Source organism: Littorina saxatilis, linkage group LG3 (genome assembly GCF_037325665.1).
Source record: "Littorina saxatilis isolate snail1 linkage group LG3, US_GU_Lsax_2.0, whole genome shotgun sequence".
Classification (NCBI taxonomy): domain Eukaryota; kingdom Metazoa; phylum Mollusca; class Gastropoda; order Littorinimorpha; family Littorinidae; genus Littorina; species Littorina saxatilis.
The window spans coordinates 67,733,710-67,755,674 of NC_090247.1; the positions used below are offsets into that span (position 1 = coordinate 67,733,710).

At 45.2% G+C, this 21,965-nt stretch overlaps 1 protein-coding gene across 1 annotated transcript; it reads left to right on the forward strand.

The window, feature by feature from the left end:
* Nucleotides 1–19,984: 19,984 nt before the first annotated feature.
* On the forward strand, nucleotides 19,985–21,745 carry LOC138961293 (uncharacterized). The gene has a single exon (XM_070332895.1). It carries the CDS (start codon nucleotides 19,985–19,987, stop codon nucleotides 21,743–21,745), a length of 1,761 nt encoding a protein of 586 aa, XP_070188996.1.
* Nucleotides 21,746–21,965: the final 220 nt, after the last annotated feature.

Sequence of the window (21,965 nt, forward strand, 5' to 3'; positions counted from 1 at the left end):
GTGGCGTAATCCCTCCGGACTAGCATAACGTTTCCCTATCCCAAGACCGACCGTGCGTGGTCTATGACCACACCCTCTACGAGGTGACCCTATCAACTAGGCAGCGAAAGCCCCTAGGCGAAACACGGCGGATCTAGAGGAGAGAACCTCGATAAAAAATTTGAGCTGCCATGAAGACGGAGCATGTTGGCTGAGGACAGCGGGCAGACCTTCTGTGCCGACACCCATCTACAGGAGAAAACCAGGCATGCACGCATCAAACCCAACATGGCCATGGCATATGGCTTAAAGTTAGTACACCGAAGGGGCCGTTTTGAAAAGTTTTCTGACGATTTTGAGCTTGAAAAGTTCAAGTGACATTCGCTTTACTGTAATTTAGAAACACCTGCAATGGTTTGCTCAAAACTGCTCCGAAATTATGCCAAATAAGTAAATAGATTTTAATCAGCTAGCGGTTTGCTACTCCCAGCTCTCCTGTGTCAGAAGTCCGGGATTATAGTCTGGAAAGCCCCACTTAAAACACAGACGTTTTCAATTGGAGTAACTGAGAGCTCAAACGTTTATTTTAAAGGTATTCCTGGCGTGTTGTCACATAATCACAACCCTTTACCTGAAAATGTAGAGCTCTTGGGGCGATGAGAGACAGTGTTTTTGCTAGATTGTACCACTTTAAGTGATTGAAAATATGCACAATAGCTTACAAGTTGAAACAGTTGTTTATTTTTTCTTTAACGCACCACAAACAGGGCCGGACGAGGGGGGGGGGCTTTGGGGGCTCAAGCGCCCCCCCCCCAGCTCTTTTTTTTTTAATTGAAATGTTATTTTCATGCCAGAAAATGGTAACATAGAAAAGTTAAAAATGCTTCCCCCAAAAAGAGGGGAGAAAAAAAAGACAGATTGTTTTCCGGGGGGCCATGCCCGGCCCTCCCTAGGAATCTCGGTCGCTTCGCTCATTCCTCAAGGTCGCTTCGCTGTACTGCTGCGAGCGCACTTTGATTCAAGTAAGCCCATCTCAAAGCATGAACACAAACACAAAAACAGATCGAGATCAAATCAAAGCGCAACACTCAAAAGTGATTTTTTCATCCATGAGCCATACCGGCACGGTTGGCCTAGTGGTAAGGCGTCCGTCCCGTGATCGGGAGGTCGTGGGTTCGAACCCCGGCCGGGTCATACCTAAGACTTTAAAATTGGCAATCTAGTGGCTGCTCCGCCTGGCGTCTGGCATTATGGGGTTAGTGCTAGGACTGGTTGGTCCGGTGTCAGAATAATGTGACTGGGTGAGACATGAAGCCTGTGCTGCGACTTCTGTCTTGTGTGTGGCGCACGTAATATGTCAAAGCAGCACCGCCCTGATATGGCCCTTCGTGGTCGGCTGGGCGTTAAGCAAACAAACAAACAAACAAACAAACCGCCCTGATATGGCCCTTCGTGGTCGGCTTGGCGTTAGGCAAACAAACAAACAAACAAAAAAATCCATGAGCCATTTACATTGTCATTCTGGCGTTCGCTTACATATGCCCTGAAGGCTCATTTGCACGTGCTTGTAATTTAACAAAATCAAATTCCAAACACAGCACTTTTCGTGGCTGCTTAAATTTCATCACACAAAGTCCTGAACATGTCGTGAATAAACCCCCCATACACGAAAAGAAGCCGAAGCTCAAAGGCACAGTGACAACTGAAGCAAATGATTCTCGTTACCGGTAAAAGCGATCGAATTACTTTGGCGCATTAGCGCTATATGTCTTTCTGGCCGAAAGCGTCGAATTTCGTGACCTCCCGGGAATCCACTTTCCGAAACACGGAAACACTATGATGGTGTGGACAAAACCCGCTTCTCCAGTCCCGACAGACACATTTCCGGACAGGTTTATTTTTTATTTTTACTGTTGTTTTTTTATTGTATTTTTTGCTTTGCAGACAATTGTTAAGGGTTGCATATACATATAGGTGTATGTGGGGTTTGGGATGCGTTCGTATGTATGTGTGTGTGTGTGTGTGTGTGTGTGTGTGTGTGTGTGTGTGTGTGTGTGTGTGTGTGTCGGGCTAGTGACTTTCTTGAAGTTAATCGCCCGGCTGGCGAGTAAACATTTGAGATTTGGCTATCCCTGTGTGTGTGTGTGTGTGTGTGTGTGTGTGTGTGTGTGTGTGTGTGTGTGTGTGTGTGTGTGCGCGTGAGTGTGTGTGTGTGTGTGTGTGTGTGCGTGTGTGTGTGTGTATGTGTATTAGTGTGTATGTGTGTCTGTGTGTGTGTGTGTGGGTGTGTGTGTATGTGGGTGGGTGTGTGTGTGTGTGTGTGTGTGTGTGTGTGTTAATGAGTGTGTGTGTGTGGTTGCGTGTGTGGTTGCGTGTGTGGTTGCGTGTGCGTGTGTGTGTGTGGTTGTGTGCGTGCATGGGTGCACGCATGTGTGCGTGCGTACGTGCCTAATTTGCATGAGTGTGTGCGTGCGTGTGTCTGTCTGTCTGGTCTTCTCTCTGCGTATTTGTGTGTGTATTAGTGTGTGCGTCTGTTCGCCCCTCGCGCGTCTGTAGGTCTCTATCGCAATAGATTCGTATGTGTTGCATGCGTGCGTAACGCCATTCCTACCATAATCACTTATACAATCATCATCAACAAAACATAAATAACAAAAGCGAAACTGTGATCAACAACGCTGTAAACTCTTCGTTATCAAACTTTTAACACAATGTCGTAACAGAAACAAAAATGCAACACCAAAACCCGCGAGACTCTCTCTCTCTCTCTCTCTCTCTCTCTCTCTCTCTCTCTCTCTCTCTCTCTCTCGCTCCCTCTTCTCTCTCTCCCTCTCCTCTCCCTCTCTCTCTCCCTCTCCCTCTCTCTCTCTCTCTCTCTCTCTCTCTCTCTCTCCCTGACAGGATGCCTTGAGTTTCCTTGCCTGGCAAGGAAACCGAATTTTTTTTTTACATATTTAGAGATTTTGGTAATGTGTTATGGATGTAAGCAGATTCGCGATCGTCGATAATGATTTTTCATGGTGTTTTGTAATTTTTAAATTGGAGGAATTTTTATTTTAGACAGTTTCAAGCGAGCAATTTTTCGCGGATGTATTTACTGTGTGCAAACAACACAAAATATGGCATAAGTGTCACGTGATAATCAACCGTTTGGTTTCGCGCTCGCTGGAGCGGACGATTTTTTTTGACAGTGATGCAACCATATATTACGGTCTCCTTCCGGCAGCAGTCCCAAAATTTCGACTTGTTTTGAACTTAGAACGATGTCTTTATCATAACTGTGAAGAACAGAACGGAGATCACTGTCGAAGTCGGCCAATCTGCAATAATTTTCGTCTCGCGAACACTGCTCGTGAACAACATATGGGAGATCACTCTGTATTCTGGTTTTGATAGATTCGCGTAGGACTGTCGCGTCCGGTCAGAGAGACAACTGGCGATAGCCGTGGAGCGAGGATTATCAGAATGAATCTAGTTATGTACTTTCAGTGGTAACGCAATACTTAATTCTGCCCAAAACTTAAAAAAATGGTGACATTTGCGCCTTTTCATCATCGATGAAACAAAGACGAAGAATTCTTATTCTTTTTCTTCAGCGTTCCAGAATTGTCTGGTTACGTGTGAGCTCGTTTTCCCATTTGGGTTCCCCAAACTATACTCTGAGAGCATAGTCAGCTTCACTCAGCTTTCGTTGAGTAGGCATGCTGGGTATTTTCGTGGTTCCATTACCCATCGAACTCCGACATGGATTACAGGATCTTTTCCGTGCGCACTTGTTCTTGTGCTTGCGTGTACACACGAAGGGGGTTAAGACACTAGCAGGTCTGCACATAAGTTGAGATCGGAAAAATCTCCACTCTTAACCCACCAGGCGGCAGTGACCGGGATTCGAACTCAAGACCTTAGGAGGCCGACGTCTTACCACCACGCCACTGCGCCCGTCGAGGAATTCATTTCCGCGTTCGTGTGATGAGAAAAACGGTGCATTTCTTAACATCTTTCTTGAACATGAAACCGCACTTTTGTTTGTTTGTTTGTTTGTTTGTTTGGTGTTGTTTTTTCTGCGTTGTGTGAAAAACAACTGCACCTCGTCTGCTTCGTCAGCACTATAATAACCGCAGAGCACTGAACATATACATCGTGTACAAAGTAGCTATTTTAATTCTATTTCGTGAATGTGATACTTCAAAAAAATGGTAATGAATGGTTTGTTTGGTGGTTTTTTTTCGCATGATGCCATGATATATACTCTAATATTGTAGCAGTAGAAACCAAAAAGACAAATCACATTACATATATATTTCCTAACTAGATGATTACCCGCTTCGCCGGGTACCGGCTTCGCCGGGAAGAAGTAGAGCCGAATACCAGGCTGCGCCTGGGACCCGGCTTTGCCGGGTGTACGCCGGCTTCGCCGGCGCACGAAGGAAAGGAGATAAACGCGCAAAACACTGGAGACCTTCTAAAAATAGTAACGTGCAGTGACCTTCTAAAAATAGTAACGTAGTAACGGGAATATGGATTGACGCCACACGGAGGAAGGGAGATAATCGCGGCTGAAAACACTGGAGAAAATAAGGAAGAGTTACTGGTTGTGGATCCCGACAAAAAACAAAAAACAAAAAAACAAAAAAAAATCGGTTCAGCGCGCACAGCGCTGCGCGCTGAGAGCACGTGTTGAAATATCTCATCGATGAGGTTGTGTCCGGCCGGGTGTAGCTGAATACGGACTCCAAATTTGAAAAAGATCCACCGAGAACTTTGGCCGTGCATCGCGGACACACACACACACACACACACTAACACACACACACGCACACAAACACACACACACACACAGACAGACACAAGTCGTATATATATATATAGAAGACCGTAGTTTACAGCAGGATATTCTTCCAGACATACCATTTATTTTAGTAATCCCCTTTTGAGGCAAGGAGCTCAAGTTTATGATTTCTTAAGTTACTGTTGCAAATCATCCACTGAAAGCTTTTTGTACGTACGGAATGAAATACTAGCATGTTCCCTTTGCACAATCATTTCGAGACGCATACAAACATATGGCCGATATTCTTTCATTTTGAGCACATTCTCACAGTAAAAGTGTCAGATCGATATATTTTTGACTTCAGAAAATAAAAATGAATGCAATGCAATAACTTTCGAATTGAGAGAATTTTAATACACAAATCCATCCATTAATGTGTAAGCTTCCAAGCTAAAATGCAATCCAATAGACCGGACTGGGTCAAAGATTTTTTGACCAACATTTCAACTAATTTGATTGAAAAATGAAGCCGCCACAGTGCAATTTTACACACCCACACACACACACACACACACACAAACCATCATCCTCGTCTCGATTCCCAGTCTATCTGAATACATTCAACCAACAACAAAACGATATCATTTGCCCCGATACCTATGATAATGGATGCCATCTCATCCGGGCGTTGTGTGTCAAGAGACAACTCTAACTTTTTTGCTAGTAGAAAATATGAACAACTCTCCCGCTCGCAACGATCTTGATTCATGGCTTGGCACATAAACTCGTGACTGTCGCTGAAGACTGAACGCATCACATGGCCGGAAGGAATGTGTACGTTTTCCGCCTGTTACTGTATGTCACGCAGGAGGTTTTTGTTTTTCTATTGAAATATATTTGCTTACCTTTTGTAATTGATTTTGTTGTAGTTGTTGTTGTTCTTCTTCTTCTTAATTTGGCGGGGAGGTCGGGGGTATTTGTGGACTTACTTCTGTCACTGGTGCCAAACGTTTTATTCAGTTCGTATTTTACTAAAGGTTGTGCTCAGAAACGGTACGTTTATCCTCGATCAACTATAATTAGCATCCGAGCTCTTGCTGCTCTCGTCTCTCAAGCCTGTCGTCCATTCGGTATAACAACCCGTCAAAACACATCAACGTCGATTGTTGAGCGTAACCGTGGGCCGATGCTGGAGTGGAAGTATTTCAATTAGGTGAACCACTGTGAACCAAAAAACATCTTCTTCTTCTTCTTCTTCTTCTTCGTTCATGGACTTAGATTCCCACGTCCACTCATGTTTTTAGCACGAGAGGATTTTTACGTGTATGACCGAAAGGCATCGAAAGGCGTTGAAATAGAAACAGAACCGCTGCTTTTTAAAGCTGCTTCAACGCGCAGCGCGTAGTTTTAAAAGCGCTTTCAACAAAATGGTGTTCGGGCATTTTTAACAGCGATGAATCGCGTTGTGGACGGAACCTCTTACTTGCTGTCTCTCCAGCCACAAAGCTTTTTTCTGTCATTTTTACCCCGTGCCTTCCTGTGATATGACAAGAAGTTAGGCTCCAGTTTACACTCTCTTGCAACATGCTTTCATAATCAGTAGCTTTGCCCGCAGCTAACGCAACAAAAACAGAGATAGTTTTGGTAGGTGTTAATTCATAGGGCAAAATGTACAACAAAATACAGCGTTAGTTTTGGTAGGTATTGATTCATAGGGCAAAATGTAAAGGCCTAGAGCCACGTCGCTTCTTGCCTCACCCCCTCAGGAAAGCCGACGACCATTTCATTTAAAAATAGCACCAATAAAAGAAAAACAGAGAGAGAGGGGGAGTGAGGGAGAGAGAGGGAGGGAGGGAGGGAGGGTCAACATGAACGAGGAACGGCGTTTAATGTCAAGTTCGTCTCGTCGGCGCATGACTGATGGGGCTTGCGCGCGACGTCACATCCGGCCGACAAACCAGGACCCAACCACCTGTCTGCCGAAAAACATCGCCCTCCTCCCACCAAGACACGTCATCGCCCATCCATTTCGGCGGAGGCCATCTCCGCCATTTCATAGTCCTGAGTCCTATGCCACCCCCGCCTAATACACTGACTCCCTTTCACTTCCGAGTGTTGTGTTTTGTTGAAGGTGGGGATGATATTGCTTGATCTTTCTCACGATCAATCACACCCGCTTAAAAGAGAATCAGTAACAGTTCCCTGCCGAGAGCCTTGTACCGGCCAAAGGCAGTGGCGGCTGGGGCCATTTTTAGCTAGCAGCGGGGCTGAAAATAGAGCTTGAAGGGTGGAAAGTGACGGCATCATTGCCGCAATGCCTCAAAGACGTTGTTGTTGTGACTGCGTCAGGAGTCACTTCCGTGACCGGGCCAAGCAAACCATGCATACATCCTGCTGCACTGAGAGAGAGAGAGAGAGAGAGAGAGAGAGAGAGAGAGAGAGAGAGAGAGAGAGAGAGAGAGAGAGAGAGAAAGAGAGAGAGAAAAAAGAGAGAGGGAGAGAGAGAGAGAGGGAGAGAGAGGGAGAGAGGGGGGGAGGGAGAGAGAGAGAGAAAAGAAAGAGAGGCCTACAGAGAGAATGAGAGAGACAGAGAGAAATGAGGGAGAGAGGGAAAACACAGAGAGACACAGAGAAATGAGAGAGAAAAAAGAGAGAGAGAGACAGAGAGAGAGACAGACAGAGAGAAATGAGAGAGAGAGGAAAGAGAGAGAGAGAGACAGAGAGAGAGATACAGAGAGAAATGAGAGAGAGAGAGACAGAGAGAGAGAGACAGACAGACAGACAGAGACAGAGAGTAAGACAGAGAGAGAATAGAGAGAGAGAGACACAGAGAGACACACAGATAGAGAGAGACACAGAGAGACAGAGACAGAGAGAGACAGAGAAAGAGAGGGTCCGCTGAAGGAATCATTTCCTGGAGTCAACTTTGTGCAGACGCTTTTTTTTACATTTAGTCAAGTTTTGACTAAATGTTTTAACATAGAGGGGGAATCGAGACGAGGGTCGTGGTGTATGTGTGTGTATGTGTGTGTGTGTGTGTGTGTGTGTGTGTGTGTGTGTGTCTGTGTCTGTGTCTGTGTCTGTGTCTGTGTCTGTGTCTGTGTGTCTGTGCGTGTGTGTGTGTGTAGAGCGATTCAGACCAAACTACTGGACCGATCTTTATGAAATTTGACATGAGAGTTCCTGGGAATGATATCCCCGGGCGTTTTTTTCTTTTTTTTCGATAAATACTTTTGATGACGTCATATCCGGCTTTTTGTAAAAGCTGAGGCGGCACTGTCACACCCTCATTTTTCAATCAAATTGATTGACATTTTTGTAAAGCAATCTACGACGAAGGCCGGACTTCGGTATTTCATTTCAGCTTGGTGGCTTAAAAATTAATTAATGACTTCGGTCATTACAAATCTGAAAATTGTAATAATTTGTTTTTATATAAAACGATCCAAATTTACGTTCATGTTATTCTACATCATTTCCTGATTCCAAAAACATATAAATATGTTATAGTTGGATTGAAAACAAGCTCTAAAAATTAAAAATATAAAAATTATGATCAAAATTAAATTTCCGAAATCGATTTAAAAACAATTTCATCTTATTCCTTGTCGGTTTCTGATTCCAAAAACATATAGACATGATATGTTTGGATTAAAAACACGCTCAGAAAGTTAAAACGAAGAGAGGTACAGAAAAGCGTGCTATGCAGCACAGCGAAACCACTACCGCGCTGAACAGGCTCGTCAGTTTCAATCCGTTTTGCACAAGCGGCGGACTACGGTCATTGTGAAAAAATGCAGTGCGTTCAGTTTCATTCTGTGAGTTCCACAGCTTGACTAAATGTAGTAATGTCGCCTTACGCGACTTGTTAGGGTCTAAACGTCCTCGTGTAGACGCATGTGCACGATGAAGATCCGAAAATGACAGGATTTAGAAACAAGGAATCTTCTTCTCAGCGGACGTCTTTTCCTTTTACACCGGTTCATGCTTAAATATCCATTTTCTCGTCATGTCTGTTATTATTTGCTAATAGTCATGCAGCATATTAGAAATAACATACCATTTAAACACGCTTGATGATATATAACATTGAGGCTAGTAAGGGTGTTTTTCTCTCTCGTTTTCTGGTGTTTTTTGTTGGGATGGGGGGGATGGGGGGGGGGGGTGACGTTTTTGTGTTTTTAATTGTGTTCAGCGGCGTGTAACTCTTCGTTGGTCGGAAATTGTTCGAGCTGTGCTACCTAGCTGTCCTTGCACTGTCAGCAAAATCGAGTTTTGTCATTTTAATTTTATTTATTTATTTTTGTGGAAGGATCAAAAAAGTTCTAGGGTCGAAAGGAAAAAAAGTGTCGGTTGTAGAATCAAAATCATTTGATTAATTTTCTTGGCCTAAGCAACCTTTGCGTTCTTGAAGATCTTCTTCTCCTTGCGTTCGCCGTCACAACCATCAGGTTAGTCTGCGAGACGAATGACGTCGTGGCTTCCAGGTCTTGTCTGCTCCCATAGAGTTTGGTGCGGAGAGGGACTGATTGGTTTGAGTTGGGGGCATGTCATTAAGACATGTTCTGGAGTCTGGTCTTCCAGACCACAGGGACAGGTTGGTGATGGGGTCAGCTTCAGCTTCCTGAACATGTGGGCGTTGAGGCGACAGTGACCCGTTCGTAGTCGCATGATCACTACTGGCTGCCATCGTTCTAGGAGGGTTATATGCGTCTCTCGTGGATTGTGGTCGCATTGCTGCCTTCACGAGGGTTTTCTTTTCAGCGAAGCTGATCGGGTTGTCTAGTTGTTCCTCCCTGGCTCCGAGTTTGGCGAGCTCATCAGCTGTTTCATTGCCTGGAATTCCGCAGTGTGCTGGAACCCATTGCAGGACTACTCGTCGAGTCTTGGCAAGCTCCTGGAGTTTCTCCATCAGACGAGGAAGTTTGTTTCCTGCAAGGGCTTCCAAGGTAGACAGTGCATCAGAGAGGAAAACAACTTGGGGGCATTCGCTTTCCGAGTCAAGAATCATGGAGGCTGCTTGCATGATGGCCTGAACTTCTGGTTCTTGAAGATGAATATAAGCTTCCGTACATAACTCACTGTTCTCGCCAAGGAGTAAACAAAGAAATGGTCTGTCTGTCTGTGAGAATAACCTGATGTATACTACCACGGTCTTCGGGAAATATATGTAATACCCCATTTATCTTTTTGGCTTCTATTGCCGCAATGCTATAGATAAATATGACATGTATACAAACGGCGTTGGACTTAAAAAAAGAGTCGCACAGTAAACGTTTCCAATGCCCCGCAAGCTTAAACGCGAGCATGTACAAACAGACGTTTTCGCATACACAGACAAGCAAATAGGTGGACGGACGCAAAGACTCACGTAAATTCAGACACAGATACACACAGGCACACACACGAACGGAACAGACTGATCGTTAGTTTAATATAGGAATAAATACTTCTGACCACTTTCTCAGGTATGTCCAGGCGTTTACGTGGGACAACGCCATCCCTCCTCTTGGACACATACCATTAATCAAACTCCCGATCGTTTTGTGTGAAGAGTTTGTGTGTGTGTGTGTGTGTGTGTGTATCTGTGTGTCTGTGTGTGCGCGTGTGCGTGCGTGTGTGTGTCTGTGTCTGTGTGTGTGAGTGTGCAGGTGTGTGTGTGTGAGTGTGTGTATGTGTGTGTGTCTGTGTGTGTGTATGTGTGTGTATGTGTGTGTGTATGTGTGTGTGTGTGTGAGTGTGTGTGTGTGTGACTGAGCGTGTGTGTATGTGTGTGTATGTGTGGGTTTGTGTGTGTGTTTGTGTGTGTGTGCGTGCGTGCGTGCGTGTGCGTATGTGTATCTGTGTGTGTGCGTGCGTGCGTGCGAGTGTGTCTGTGTGTGTGTGTCTGTGTGTGTGTCTGAGTGTGCATGTGTGTGTGTGTTTGAGTGTGCGTGCGTGCGTGTGTGTGTGTGTGTGTGTGTGTGTGTGTGTGTGTGCATGTCCAAAAAAACACCAGTAGCATTTTTTTTTTAAAGGTTCATACAAACAAGTCCCACTCTCCACACATCACCCCCACCTTCCCCACCCTCGTTAATTTCTGCACCATTAGTCATTTCACCCCATGCACCCGTGACGCCGCGGGGGTCATCAATAAAGCCAGCCTGTCCTGAACCCCGAACCGGAAACCGGAAGTCCTGTTTGCCCATGCGCAGCAAGAGAGCTGCAAACCGGAATTGGCCGTTTTGTGTTTGGAGACTGGAAAGTTAAACACAATAAGGGGGGAGGGGGACGCTTTTGGACTGGAACTGAGCGTAGGAGGCAAACAAATTCCGGTCCGTTTGGCCTTCGGGGGAGAGCTCTGTAACAGGTTGCATCAACTCGCTCACAAACACCACTAGATAGGATTTAGACCTGCCCTGCGTTTCTTTGCACGAGAGTGTGATTCTATGTGGTGTGATATCTGTGTATACGTGCCAAAAGAAAACAATTCTGTTTGTTCTACATTCATATACCACAATTGTATTGAATTGAATTGAATTGAATTGAAATGGATGGGATGGGATGGGATGGAATGGATTGGATCGGATTGGATTGGATTTGAAATAAGTTTCGCTCAACGTCAAACGACAATGCTACAATCGCCACCATGCTATATTCAACGTTGCCGATAGCTCGCACATTTTTTCGGAAAGCTTTCCTGAAATGGACGTGCGGTTTTCAATATTAAATTAATTCTAATGAAAAATGTATATATCATAGCAAACTTCTAAGGGTAGACATACAGAATGCATCAAGCGATTACTCAACGGGACAAATGCTGACGTTACCAGTAAATCGTTGATGGAATTTTAGAGTAATTCTAATGATAAATGTACAGATTATAACGATTCTTCTGTCAATGATTATTCAACAGGACAGGACTGGTTGGCGTTGCCGCTTAAAATACTCATTTAGAAAATACTTACTTTGGTTTACTGCACCTGTGTGTTCTGACTGAAATACAGGCCGGCGGCAATCTTCGGTAAAGGTGCGCATTTTTTTTATTTTTTTTATTATGGTGAGCTTATATAGCGCGAACCACAATTAACTGTGCTCTCCGCACATTTGTGTTCTTTCGTTGCAAAACAACTATGCAAACATACGAAGTCGTATTTGTCACACTGAAATGTGTAAGCAATATTTCTTCATATTCGCTGAACTTACTACAATAACGACGTCTATGCTATTCGGGATGTTTTACAGCTTGAGGGGAGAACGATAGAATACTCAATAACGACGTGTATGCTATTCGGGATGTTGTACAGCTTGCGGGGAGAACGATGGAATACTCAATACGGAACCCAGACACAAATGATGACATTATTTTTTCTCAGAATAGGAACACGAGACGTCATCGTTTTCTTGGTTCCATACCGGAGTTATCGTTCGTTCTCCCCATACACTTCTGTTCTATGACAAAACAGAAAGCGAACTCGTACATTTTGTTACAAAGGAGTTCTCCTTAAAGATGAATGGAGAGTTTATACTTTTTGCCATGAACTTTCTTTCTTTCTCGCGAACAAACCGCCCACTCGACGAAATGATTGATTCGGAGTAAGTATCGAATATTCCTCATCCTGCTAGATGGGCAAATAGTATGGCTTGTGGAGAGTTTATACTATTTTGTCATACATTTGTTTTTCGCACAAGATCAATCCAGTTTACGAAATTATTGATTCGGAGTAAGTATCAAATATTCCTCAACCCGGTTGGCCCAGAATTTGGCTTATGGCCGCCTTGCTCGTAAAAGCTCTTCAACGGTATCATGAACTCTACGCGCACCTATTAGAGGCATCAACATATGGAAATCGAAAGAACATTGCCCTTAGAAAAAACACGACCAAAAATAGCAAAGGTCGGGCAAGGACTCTTTTACAAAGAAGCTGCTGACCGTGAAATCTGATAACAAAAGCCAACTGGCGAAAAGAACACCAATGAGAAGTTCAATGGTTATTGAAAATACTGCCTTGAGCTGGAGAAGGCTGTGACTGTGAGCGTAGGTAGGTAGGGGACCTTGAATGTGTTGACGCTGCCGCAATAGAGACTCGTTTTCTCCCCCTCTGCATCTGACTGTCTGAGTGCCACCCCCCCCCCCCCCAACTGTCTGTGTGCCACCCCCCTCTCTGTGTTTCTCTCTTTTTGTCTCTATCTCTTTATTACACACGCCTACAAACACAAACTCCCCCCCCCCCCCCCGCTCTGTCTTTGTCTGTCTGTCTCTGTGTGTCTGTCTCTGTGTGTCTGTCTCTGTGTGTCTATGTCTGTCTGTCTGTCTGTCTCTCTCTCTCTCTCTCTCTCTTTCTCTCGCTCTCTCTCTCTATCTATCTATCTACCTATCTCTCGCTTGCTTTCTCTGTGTAACACACACACACACACACACACACACACACACACACACATACACACATTCTTGTTCTCTCTCATTCTCTCATCCTCTCTCTCAAAAGTGGAGACATTAACAACCCTGATAACTACAGAGGCATTACGTTACTGAGCATAGTAGGTAAGTTGTTTGGCAGCATACTAAACAGGCGCTTATCTGACTGGGCGGAAGACAACAGTAGAATAGAGGAGGAACAGGGTGGCTTCAGAAAAGACCACTCTACTGTGGACAATATGTTTGTGCTATATGCTATTGTCCAGAGGTACCGTCTTAAAAGATCTGGTAAGGTCTACATATGTTTCGTAGACTTCCGCAAGGCTTTTGACTCAGTCAATAGGGCTATGTTATGGAATGTATTACGCAAGCACGGGGTTGGCGGAAAGATGTTGAACATCCTGCAAAGTATGTACAAAGGAGTGAAGTCTTGTGTTCGCACCGACGATGGCCCATCGGAGTTTTTCCGTTGTCCATGTGGAGTCCCTCAAGGTTCTGTGCTTTCACCAACATTGTTTTCATTCGTGATTAATGAACTGGCACTTGAAATATTTCAAAACGGTAAACATGGAATACAGTTAACACCTGACGTGATGCAGATTCTCATATTGCTGTTTGCTGACGATGTACTCTTGATATCCTATAGCGCAGCCGGGTTACAGAAACAGATTGATGTGTTAAAACAGTTTACGGATAAGTTTTCCATGACAGTCAACCTGGATAAGACAAAGGTATTCGTTTTTAGAAAAGGAGGATTTTTGGCAGCAAATGAAGCCTGGAAGTCCGGAAACGAGGACATAGAGGTTGTGAACAGTTACAAGTACTTGGGACTAAATTTCACCACAAAATTGTCATTGACGCAAATGGTCAGCGATCTGGCCCCAAAGGCAAAGATAAGGACTGGCCAAATCCTAAGATGTTTGTGGAGGCTAGGCAACATACCCAGAAGCGTATTTTTTAAAATATATGACGCACAGGTCCTCCCGATCTTAATGTATGGATCTGAGCTGTGGGGATTCCAAAGGTTTGAAGCTCTTGAGAAAGCCCATTTGTTTGCATGCAAGAAGTTTTTGTGTGTAGGACGACAAACACCAAACAAGATGGTATATGGTGACTTAGGCCGCTACCCACTTTATGTCACTTCGTCGGTTCGCTGTATTAAGTATTGGCTGAGAGTGTTACATTTGCCAAGCGAAAGACTCCCAAGGAAAGCATATGACATGATGAAACATTTACAGGGTTATGGCAAGAAAACATGGTCTCATTATTTGAAAGAAATGTTATGCATGTACGGCTTTGGAGATGTCTGGCTGCAACAAGGTGTAGGCGATTTGAATCGATTTATATCAGTATTCAGACAACGATTGTTTGATTGCTTCCAGCAAGACTGGCACGACAGCATCATGAACTCGGAGCGATTTGAATTTTATTCGCTCTTTAAACAAGAAATTCGCGCTGAAGTGTATATAGACCATATTCAGCTCCGCTGTTTTCGAGATGCATACATACAATTTCGATTTGGTATTTCACCCATAAACACTCACAAATTCCGCTATCGAACTGACGTTGTACCGGGCCTTTTGATTTGCCCTGTATGCAGAGAGGACGTGGAAGACGAGAAACATGTATTGTTTGTATGCAAAGGATATTGTGATTATAGACTTGATGTCAAAATATTAAGAGAAAAAAAACAGAGTGAAGATGCGAACAGTATTATACGTGTTATGTCTGTAGGTAAAGGGGATTCAGTGGTGCATGTGGCCAGATTCTTATATCGTGTTTTTCAAAAAAGAACAAGTTTTTTTGACTAGTTACCCAATGTGGAACAGGTGAACGAGACGGCGATGTGTTATACATAGTTTGTGCCGAGGAATGTTAGAGCAGGTTTGATTCCAAATAATGTATGCTGGTGTAGTACACTTGTGTTGTTGTACCTATTCAAATAGTTGATTTTTGCGCTGGAAATGTTTCTATGTTAGAAAGAGAGATAGGGAGAGAGAGAGAGAGAGAGAGAGAGAGAGAGAGAGAGAGAGAGAGAGAGAGAGAGAGAGAGAGAGAGAAAGAGAGAGAGAAAGAAAGAAAGAAAGAGAGAGAGAGAAAGAGAGAGAGAGAGAGAGAGAGAGAGAGAGAGAGAGAGAGAGAGAGAGAGAGAGAGTTTGTGCCGTGGAACGATGGAGCATGATTGAAAGCCGATAATGTATGTTAGCACTGTAAACTTGTTTGTCGTTGCACCTATCCATATTGTTAATTCATGCGCTGGATATGTCTTTAGGTTTAAGAGAAAGAGAGGGAGAGAGAGTGAGAGAGTGAGAGCGTGCGTGCGTTCGTGTATATGTTAGAGAGAAAAAAGAGATAAAACCGGGTGATTGTCCATAAATACAAACACACGGCATGTATTACTGACCCCCCCCCCCCCTCCCCACACCCCGTTGAAATGAACCTTGTGTGTTTAATCAATAAAGTGTCTTACGTCTTACGTCTTACGTCATCCTCTCTCTCTCTTTCTCTCTCTCTCTCTCTCTCTCTCTCTCTCTCTCTCTCTCTCTTTCTCTCTCTCTCTCTCTCTCTCTCTCTCTCCCTCTCTCCCACCCTCTTTCTTGCTCTCTCTCTCTCTCCCCCACCCTCTTTCTTGCTCTCTCTCTCTCTCTCTCTAGCTCTCTCTCTCTCTCTCTCTCTCCCCACCCTCTTTCTTGCTCTCTCTCTCTCTCTCCCTCTCTCTCTCTCTCTCTCTCTCCATCTCTCTCTCCCCCACCCTCTTTCTTGCTCTCTCCCTCTCTCTCTCTCTCTCTCTCTCTCCCTCTCTCTCTCGCTCTCTCTCTCCCCCACCCTATTTCTTGCTCTTTCTCTCTCTCTCTCTCCCTCTCTCTCTCTCTCTCTCTCTCTCTCTCTCTCCCACCCTCTTTCTTGCTCTCTCTCACTCTCTTCCTCCCGTCCACTCCCCCCTCCCTCTCTCTCTCTCACACACTCTCTCTTGCTCTATGCCACTCCCACCCAAACTCTCTCGCCATCCCTTCCCCCTCTCCCTCTGTCTCTTCGCCACCTCTCCGGATTATTGTGCAATACTGAGTTCAGAACGCCGGGAGGATAGAACTGCGTTGTAAGTGGGTGTTGGGGAGGCGGGGGAGGATTGGGGGGGGGGGAGATTGCAAGGGAGCGGGAATGATACAATGTCCAAGCTGAAAGGACTCTGCATTCTGTGAACAGTCAATTCACACAAAATGCCACAGGTCGGCCAACACAGCGTTCGCAAACCCTGACACCTTGGGGTGTCAAAAGGCCTCGGTCAGCCGTTGTGTCCGTGCAGTCAGTTCTGCCCACGTATGATTCACGGCTGAGGTCATCCGCCGAGGGTCCAGGTCCGGTCAGAACTGAAGTGGCCGTGGTCGCAGATTTGTCCTTGCCTAATGAGCCCCGATGGTCACCGCGCGCTCACACCTTTCAGCACAGCGAAGTGCGAAGTGCGTGATACCATACTCGCTCGGATGCTTCTTTTCCACAGTCCTACGCTCTAACATGTGCGACATTACTCCACCCTTTAGCACTCCCACGCGTGCAAACGTGTGTAGCATTACAAATTCCTTTTACGCTGACTCCCACGCATCCAGATGTATCAAGAACTCTGGATGTATCAAGAACTCTGGTATGTGGGAGGTGTGTTTATAACCTGCCCTGTTATATAGTGCTATATGTCTTATGTAAAACAATGTCCTGTTTGTATTATTGTTATGTACCACGCCTGAATTTCTCTATGAGATAATAAAGTATTCTTATTCTTCTTATTCTTATAACGTCGTCCGATGGCGATAGATCGCCTACAATTTTTCTTTTACACTGACTTCCACGCATCTAGATGTATCAAGAACTCTGGATGATCTACAATCCTCTTCCGATGGCACTAGATCGCCTACAATATTTCTTTTACACTGACTTCCACGCATCTAGATGTATCAAGAACTCTGGATGATCTACAATCCTCTTCCGATGGCACTAGATCGCCTACAATATTTCTTTTACACTGACTCCCACGCATCTAGATGTATCAAGAACTCTGGATGATCTACAATCCTCTTCCGATGGCACTAGATCGCCTACAATATTTCTTTTACACTGACTTCCACGCGGCATCTAGATGTATCAAGAACTCTGGATGATCTACAATCCTCTTCCGATGGCACTAGATCGCCTACAATAGTTCTTTTACACTGACTTCCAGCATCTAGATGTATCAAGAACTCTGGATGATCTACAATCCGCTTCCGACGGCACTAGATCGCCTACAATATTTCTTTTACACTGACTCCCACGCATCTAGATGTATCAAGAACTCTGGATGATCTACAATCCTCTTCCGATGGCACTAGATCGCCTACAATATTTCTTTTACACTGACTTCCACGCGGCATCTAGATGTATCAAGAACTCTGGATGATCTACAATCCTCTTCTGATGGCACTAGATCGCCTACAATAGTTCTTTTACACTGACTTCCACGCATCTAGATGTATCAAGAACTCTGGATGATCTACAATCCGCTTCCGATGGCATTAGATCGTCTACAATTTTCTTTTACACTGACTCCCACGCATCTAGCAGTATCAAAAACTCTGGATTATACAACGTCTTCTGATGGCACTAGATTGCCTACAATAATTGTACACGGACTCCCACGCATCTAGATGTATCAAGAATTCTGGATTATCTACAATCCTCTTTACATGACACTCAATCGCCTGCAATTTACTTCGGAGTACACAGTCAGCATGATGACTATAAGCCTTCTTTGGAGCAGCACACCTCACAGGTTTGGCGAGACACCAAGCTCGAAGATACTTCTTTCTACTACCCCAGCTGAACATGCTATCTACATCACGGTAATACGCCGGTATATAAACATAAATTATCTCCCATGCCAATTATCATGGGCACCATTATACACCTGTTCAAACTTGTATACATGGCATGAAAGCACCCCGCCACTCAGACACATACCAAAAGTCAGCGTTCTGGCTGCTTCTTGTTCAGAGTGGGAAGAGTTTGATGATATTGATAATTGATGATAATTACTTTTGTAGATTGACACTGGTGTCAGTGACAAAACTAATTCACACACACATATACACACACACACATATATACACACACACACACGCCCCCCCCCACACACACACACACACACGCATACACACACACCCACACACACACCCCAAACCTGATTACAGTTACTGGACCGCTTTTCTCACACCCTTGGTTTCACTCCACCTGTCCTCCCACTAACCTCGTCACTATAATTATGACGTAAACTGCGCGAGACAGAAAAACTCATTAAAAGGCAACATATTTTTATGAAGACAAAACCGAGGCAGGGGCGAACTTTATTGGCAATAAATCTGTGCAATCTCTACGATTTGTTTCGCTCCTGGCATGAGGAATGTACAAGGAGAGCAACCTACGTCCAACTTCCTACGATTCAAAGATCAGATATCAATCAATCAATCAATCAATCAATGACGCTTATATCGCGCATATTCCGTGGGTACAGTTCTAGGCGCTCTGCAGTGATGCCGTGTGAGATGAAATTTTATACGGCCAGTAGATTGCAGCCATTTCGGCGCATATTTACCTTTCACGGCCTATTATTCCAAGTCACACGGGTATAGGTAGACAATTATTAACTGTGCCTAAGCAATTTTGCCAGGAAAGACCCTTTTGTCAATCGTGGGATCTTTAACGTGCACACCCAATGTAGTGTACACGGGGGGGGGAGGGTTCGGACACCGAAGAGAGTCTGCACACAAAGTTGACTCTGAAATAAATGTAGCCAAGTGCACTTCGCTACCATAAACACTCTAATCATCGCATAGCGAGACAGCCTTGTGTACAGTACATAGCAGACGATACGATGATGCGCGCGCACCTTGCCGGCGCAAATTCTAATACAATACCTTTCTTTATATATCTACCTAACTTCTATCTTTCAAAGTCCCTTTTATCTTTGATACGGTCCTAATTATATTTAGGTTTGCATAGAAGTCACTGATTAGGCTGGATGGCTGCATATTATTGTGTTATTTACGATAATGCTTCGAACTGACCAAAGCGTCACTCTGACCTTGACCGGTTTTCATGTATCGTCGAGAGAAATTGATTCTCACAAACTCATCTTTGTCTTTTCAATCATTGTTTTGTCATTTTTGTATCACTATTACATATCCCGTACCTATGTTGCATATGATTTTAGTTTGTTTATAAGGATTTGGTTGTAATGAGTGATGCTTGGTTCCTCTGCAAAGATTGCTAATTTATGCAGACAGGTACTCGCGCAGGAATTTAGCCGATTCCATTTACTTTCGGACTTTACCGCTTCGTACTAAGTCAATGTATAATTTTCCCCCAAGTAACGCATATCATGATGTTTGTCTAGGGTTCTTCTTTTTATCTGTATGATTTATGAGTTTGTCCATTATTCCAGTTTAGAGAGTTTTGTAATTTTCCGCACTGAAGTTGGTTCAGTGCCTTCACTAGGACCATTGTTTTTGCATCCTACTAAATAAATATAAGTTTTTACGAAATGTGATCTATTGCAATGGAAAGCTAAAGGTCGTAGCTTTAATTTGATGTATTGTTTGTTATGATTGGTTATGTATTTGTTTAAATAACGTAGGGTAAAGCAAGTGTAAGAAACACAGATTCCGTGTTTCTGGCCGTATTCAGGCGATTTTTATTCTCGGCGGACGGTGCTTTCTGTGCAGTCCGCGCCGGGGCTATAAGTATAAGCCGGACCCCGGCATAGCTTGATGCTTCACGATATTGGTCAGATTGGCCTGGAAGGAGGAACAATGTCTCTGTACGCAGATGACCTAGCCTTCTGGATGGAACCAGTCAGACACCACATGACTGAGCAGAACAGACTCAAGTATCAAGCGCAAATTGACAAGATCGCAAAGTATATGCTTGCAAACGGCTTTGAACTCTCACACGAGAAGACAGTGTTCCTGGTGTTCACAAGAAGAAGGGGGCTCAAAGCCCAGTACCACCTGACCCTAAACGGAATGCAAATCAAACCAAGCAAAACTGCAAAGTTTCTTGGGGTCACGATCTCTGATGATCTGATCTGGCAACAACACATCGACTCTCTAATTGTCAAAGCCCGACGATCAGTCAACCTGATCAAGGTTCTAAAATCTCAGACCTGGGCAGCTGGTAAAGCCCTTGTGCACCTGGTAAAGGCGCTGGTCCGCTCCAGACTAACATACGGACAAGAAGCCTACTTCAGCATGCCACAAAGCCTCTGGAACAAACTGGAACGCCTGGAGCTCTCAGCCTTAAAACTGGCTCTGGGCGTTCCAAAAGGGGCCATAAACTGTCTCGCCTATCAGGAAGCAGGCATGATCCCCCTGAAGGAAGAATGTCACCTCCGCTGCGCTCAGTTCGTTGCTCGAGCATCGGCTGTACCCAACACTGTACAGGAAGTGTTCACGGCAACCTTCCATCCGACACAAACCTCCTGGCACGAGACCTGGAAAGAAAAGAAAACATGCTTGGCGGAGCGGTACAAAACCCTCCACGACCATACCATAGATGTACTGACCCAGTGCCAAATTGACCAGACACGAATGGCTGAGCTGCCAACCAATCCGTACCCATCATGGCTGATCGAAAAGCCACAGATCAGCCACACGTATGGCGACGCAGTTTCCAAAAAGGAGAACCCACTCCTCCTAGCGACCATGGCCAAGGAGATTCTGGACGGCAGGCTCCGCAACTACCTCAAAGTCTACACGGACGGCTCTGTCCTGGACAACGGCGAGGTGGGTTGTGCTTTTGCGATCCCAGAGTTCAACTTGGTGCGAAAATATAAACTAAACGAGGGGGTCAGTATCTTCACGGCGGAGATGTATGCCATTCTCATGGCCTGCTCCCACGTGAACGACAACATGGCCATACCCATGGGAGTGGCAATCCTCTCAGACTCGAAATCCTCCTTGCAAGCGCTGGCAAGCGAGACAGGCAACAGACCAGAACTCCGCATGGAAATCCAGGCTCTATGTCACCAAATTATGGTTCGGGGCACCGACCTCGTTCTCATGTGGTTACCATCCCACACAGGCATCAGGGGCAATGACCTGGCTGACAGGGCAGCAAAAGCCGCGGCCCTCTCCGAGGGCCCGGTCCTAGACCTGAAATATTCGGTCACAGAAGCGAAAGGCAAACTGGCTAAGGCTGTGAGAAAAGGGTATGGCGAGACCCTCAAGGAAAGATGCACAAAGCACGGATGGCTAGCGCTGCCTCCGGACAGAAAGGGCCACCATCACCCGTTCCCCCTGAAGGAGATGCAGCTGCTCCGGCGCATTCGCACCGTGAGCTCCTACTACTCCTTCACCTTCCCCCGCTGCGAATGTGGAATGGCCCTAGACTTCCACCACCTCTTCGCAGGTTGCCAACCTCTGACCCCGGAGATGGCACCACTCTCCCAGTACAGGACTTCCCACGGACTAAGTCTACACGACTTCCTCCGACCTCATCAGTCCCTCGGCCTGATACCGATGAGAACCTTGACCCGTTCCATCCTGAAATCGTCTGTTGCCAAATGGTTCTGAGGATGCTGGAGATGCAGGCCCAGCCAGAACCAGTTCAGACTTTCAAAGGATACCCCCAAACACCCCATCCTGTCAGGCCCACCCCCATTCCTGAAATCGTCTGTGGCCAAATGGCTCTGAGGTTGCTGGAGGCATAGGCCCAGCCAGATCCAGTTCAGACCTTAGAAGGACCTCCCCCCAATCCTCCCTCCTGCTGCCAACCGTCGAAAGGACAAGGAAC

Bases quoted from the DNA above. Each gene is read 5' to 3' on its own strand.
- LOC138961293 (XM_070332895.1), top strand. From the start codon at position 19,985: ATGTCTCTGTACGCAGATGACCTAGCCTTCTGGATGGAACCAGTCAGA.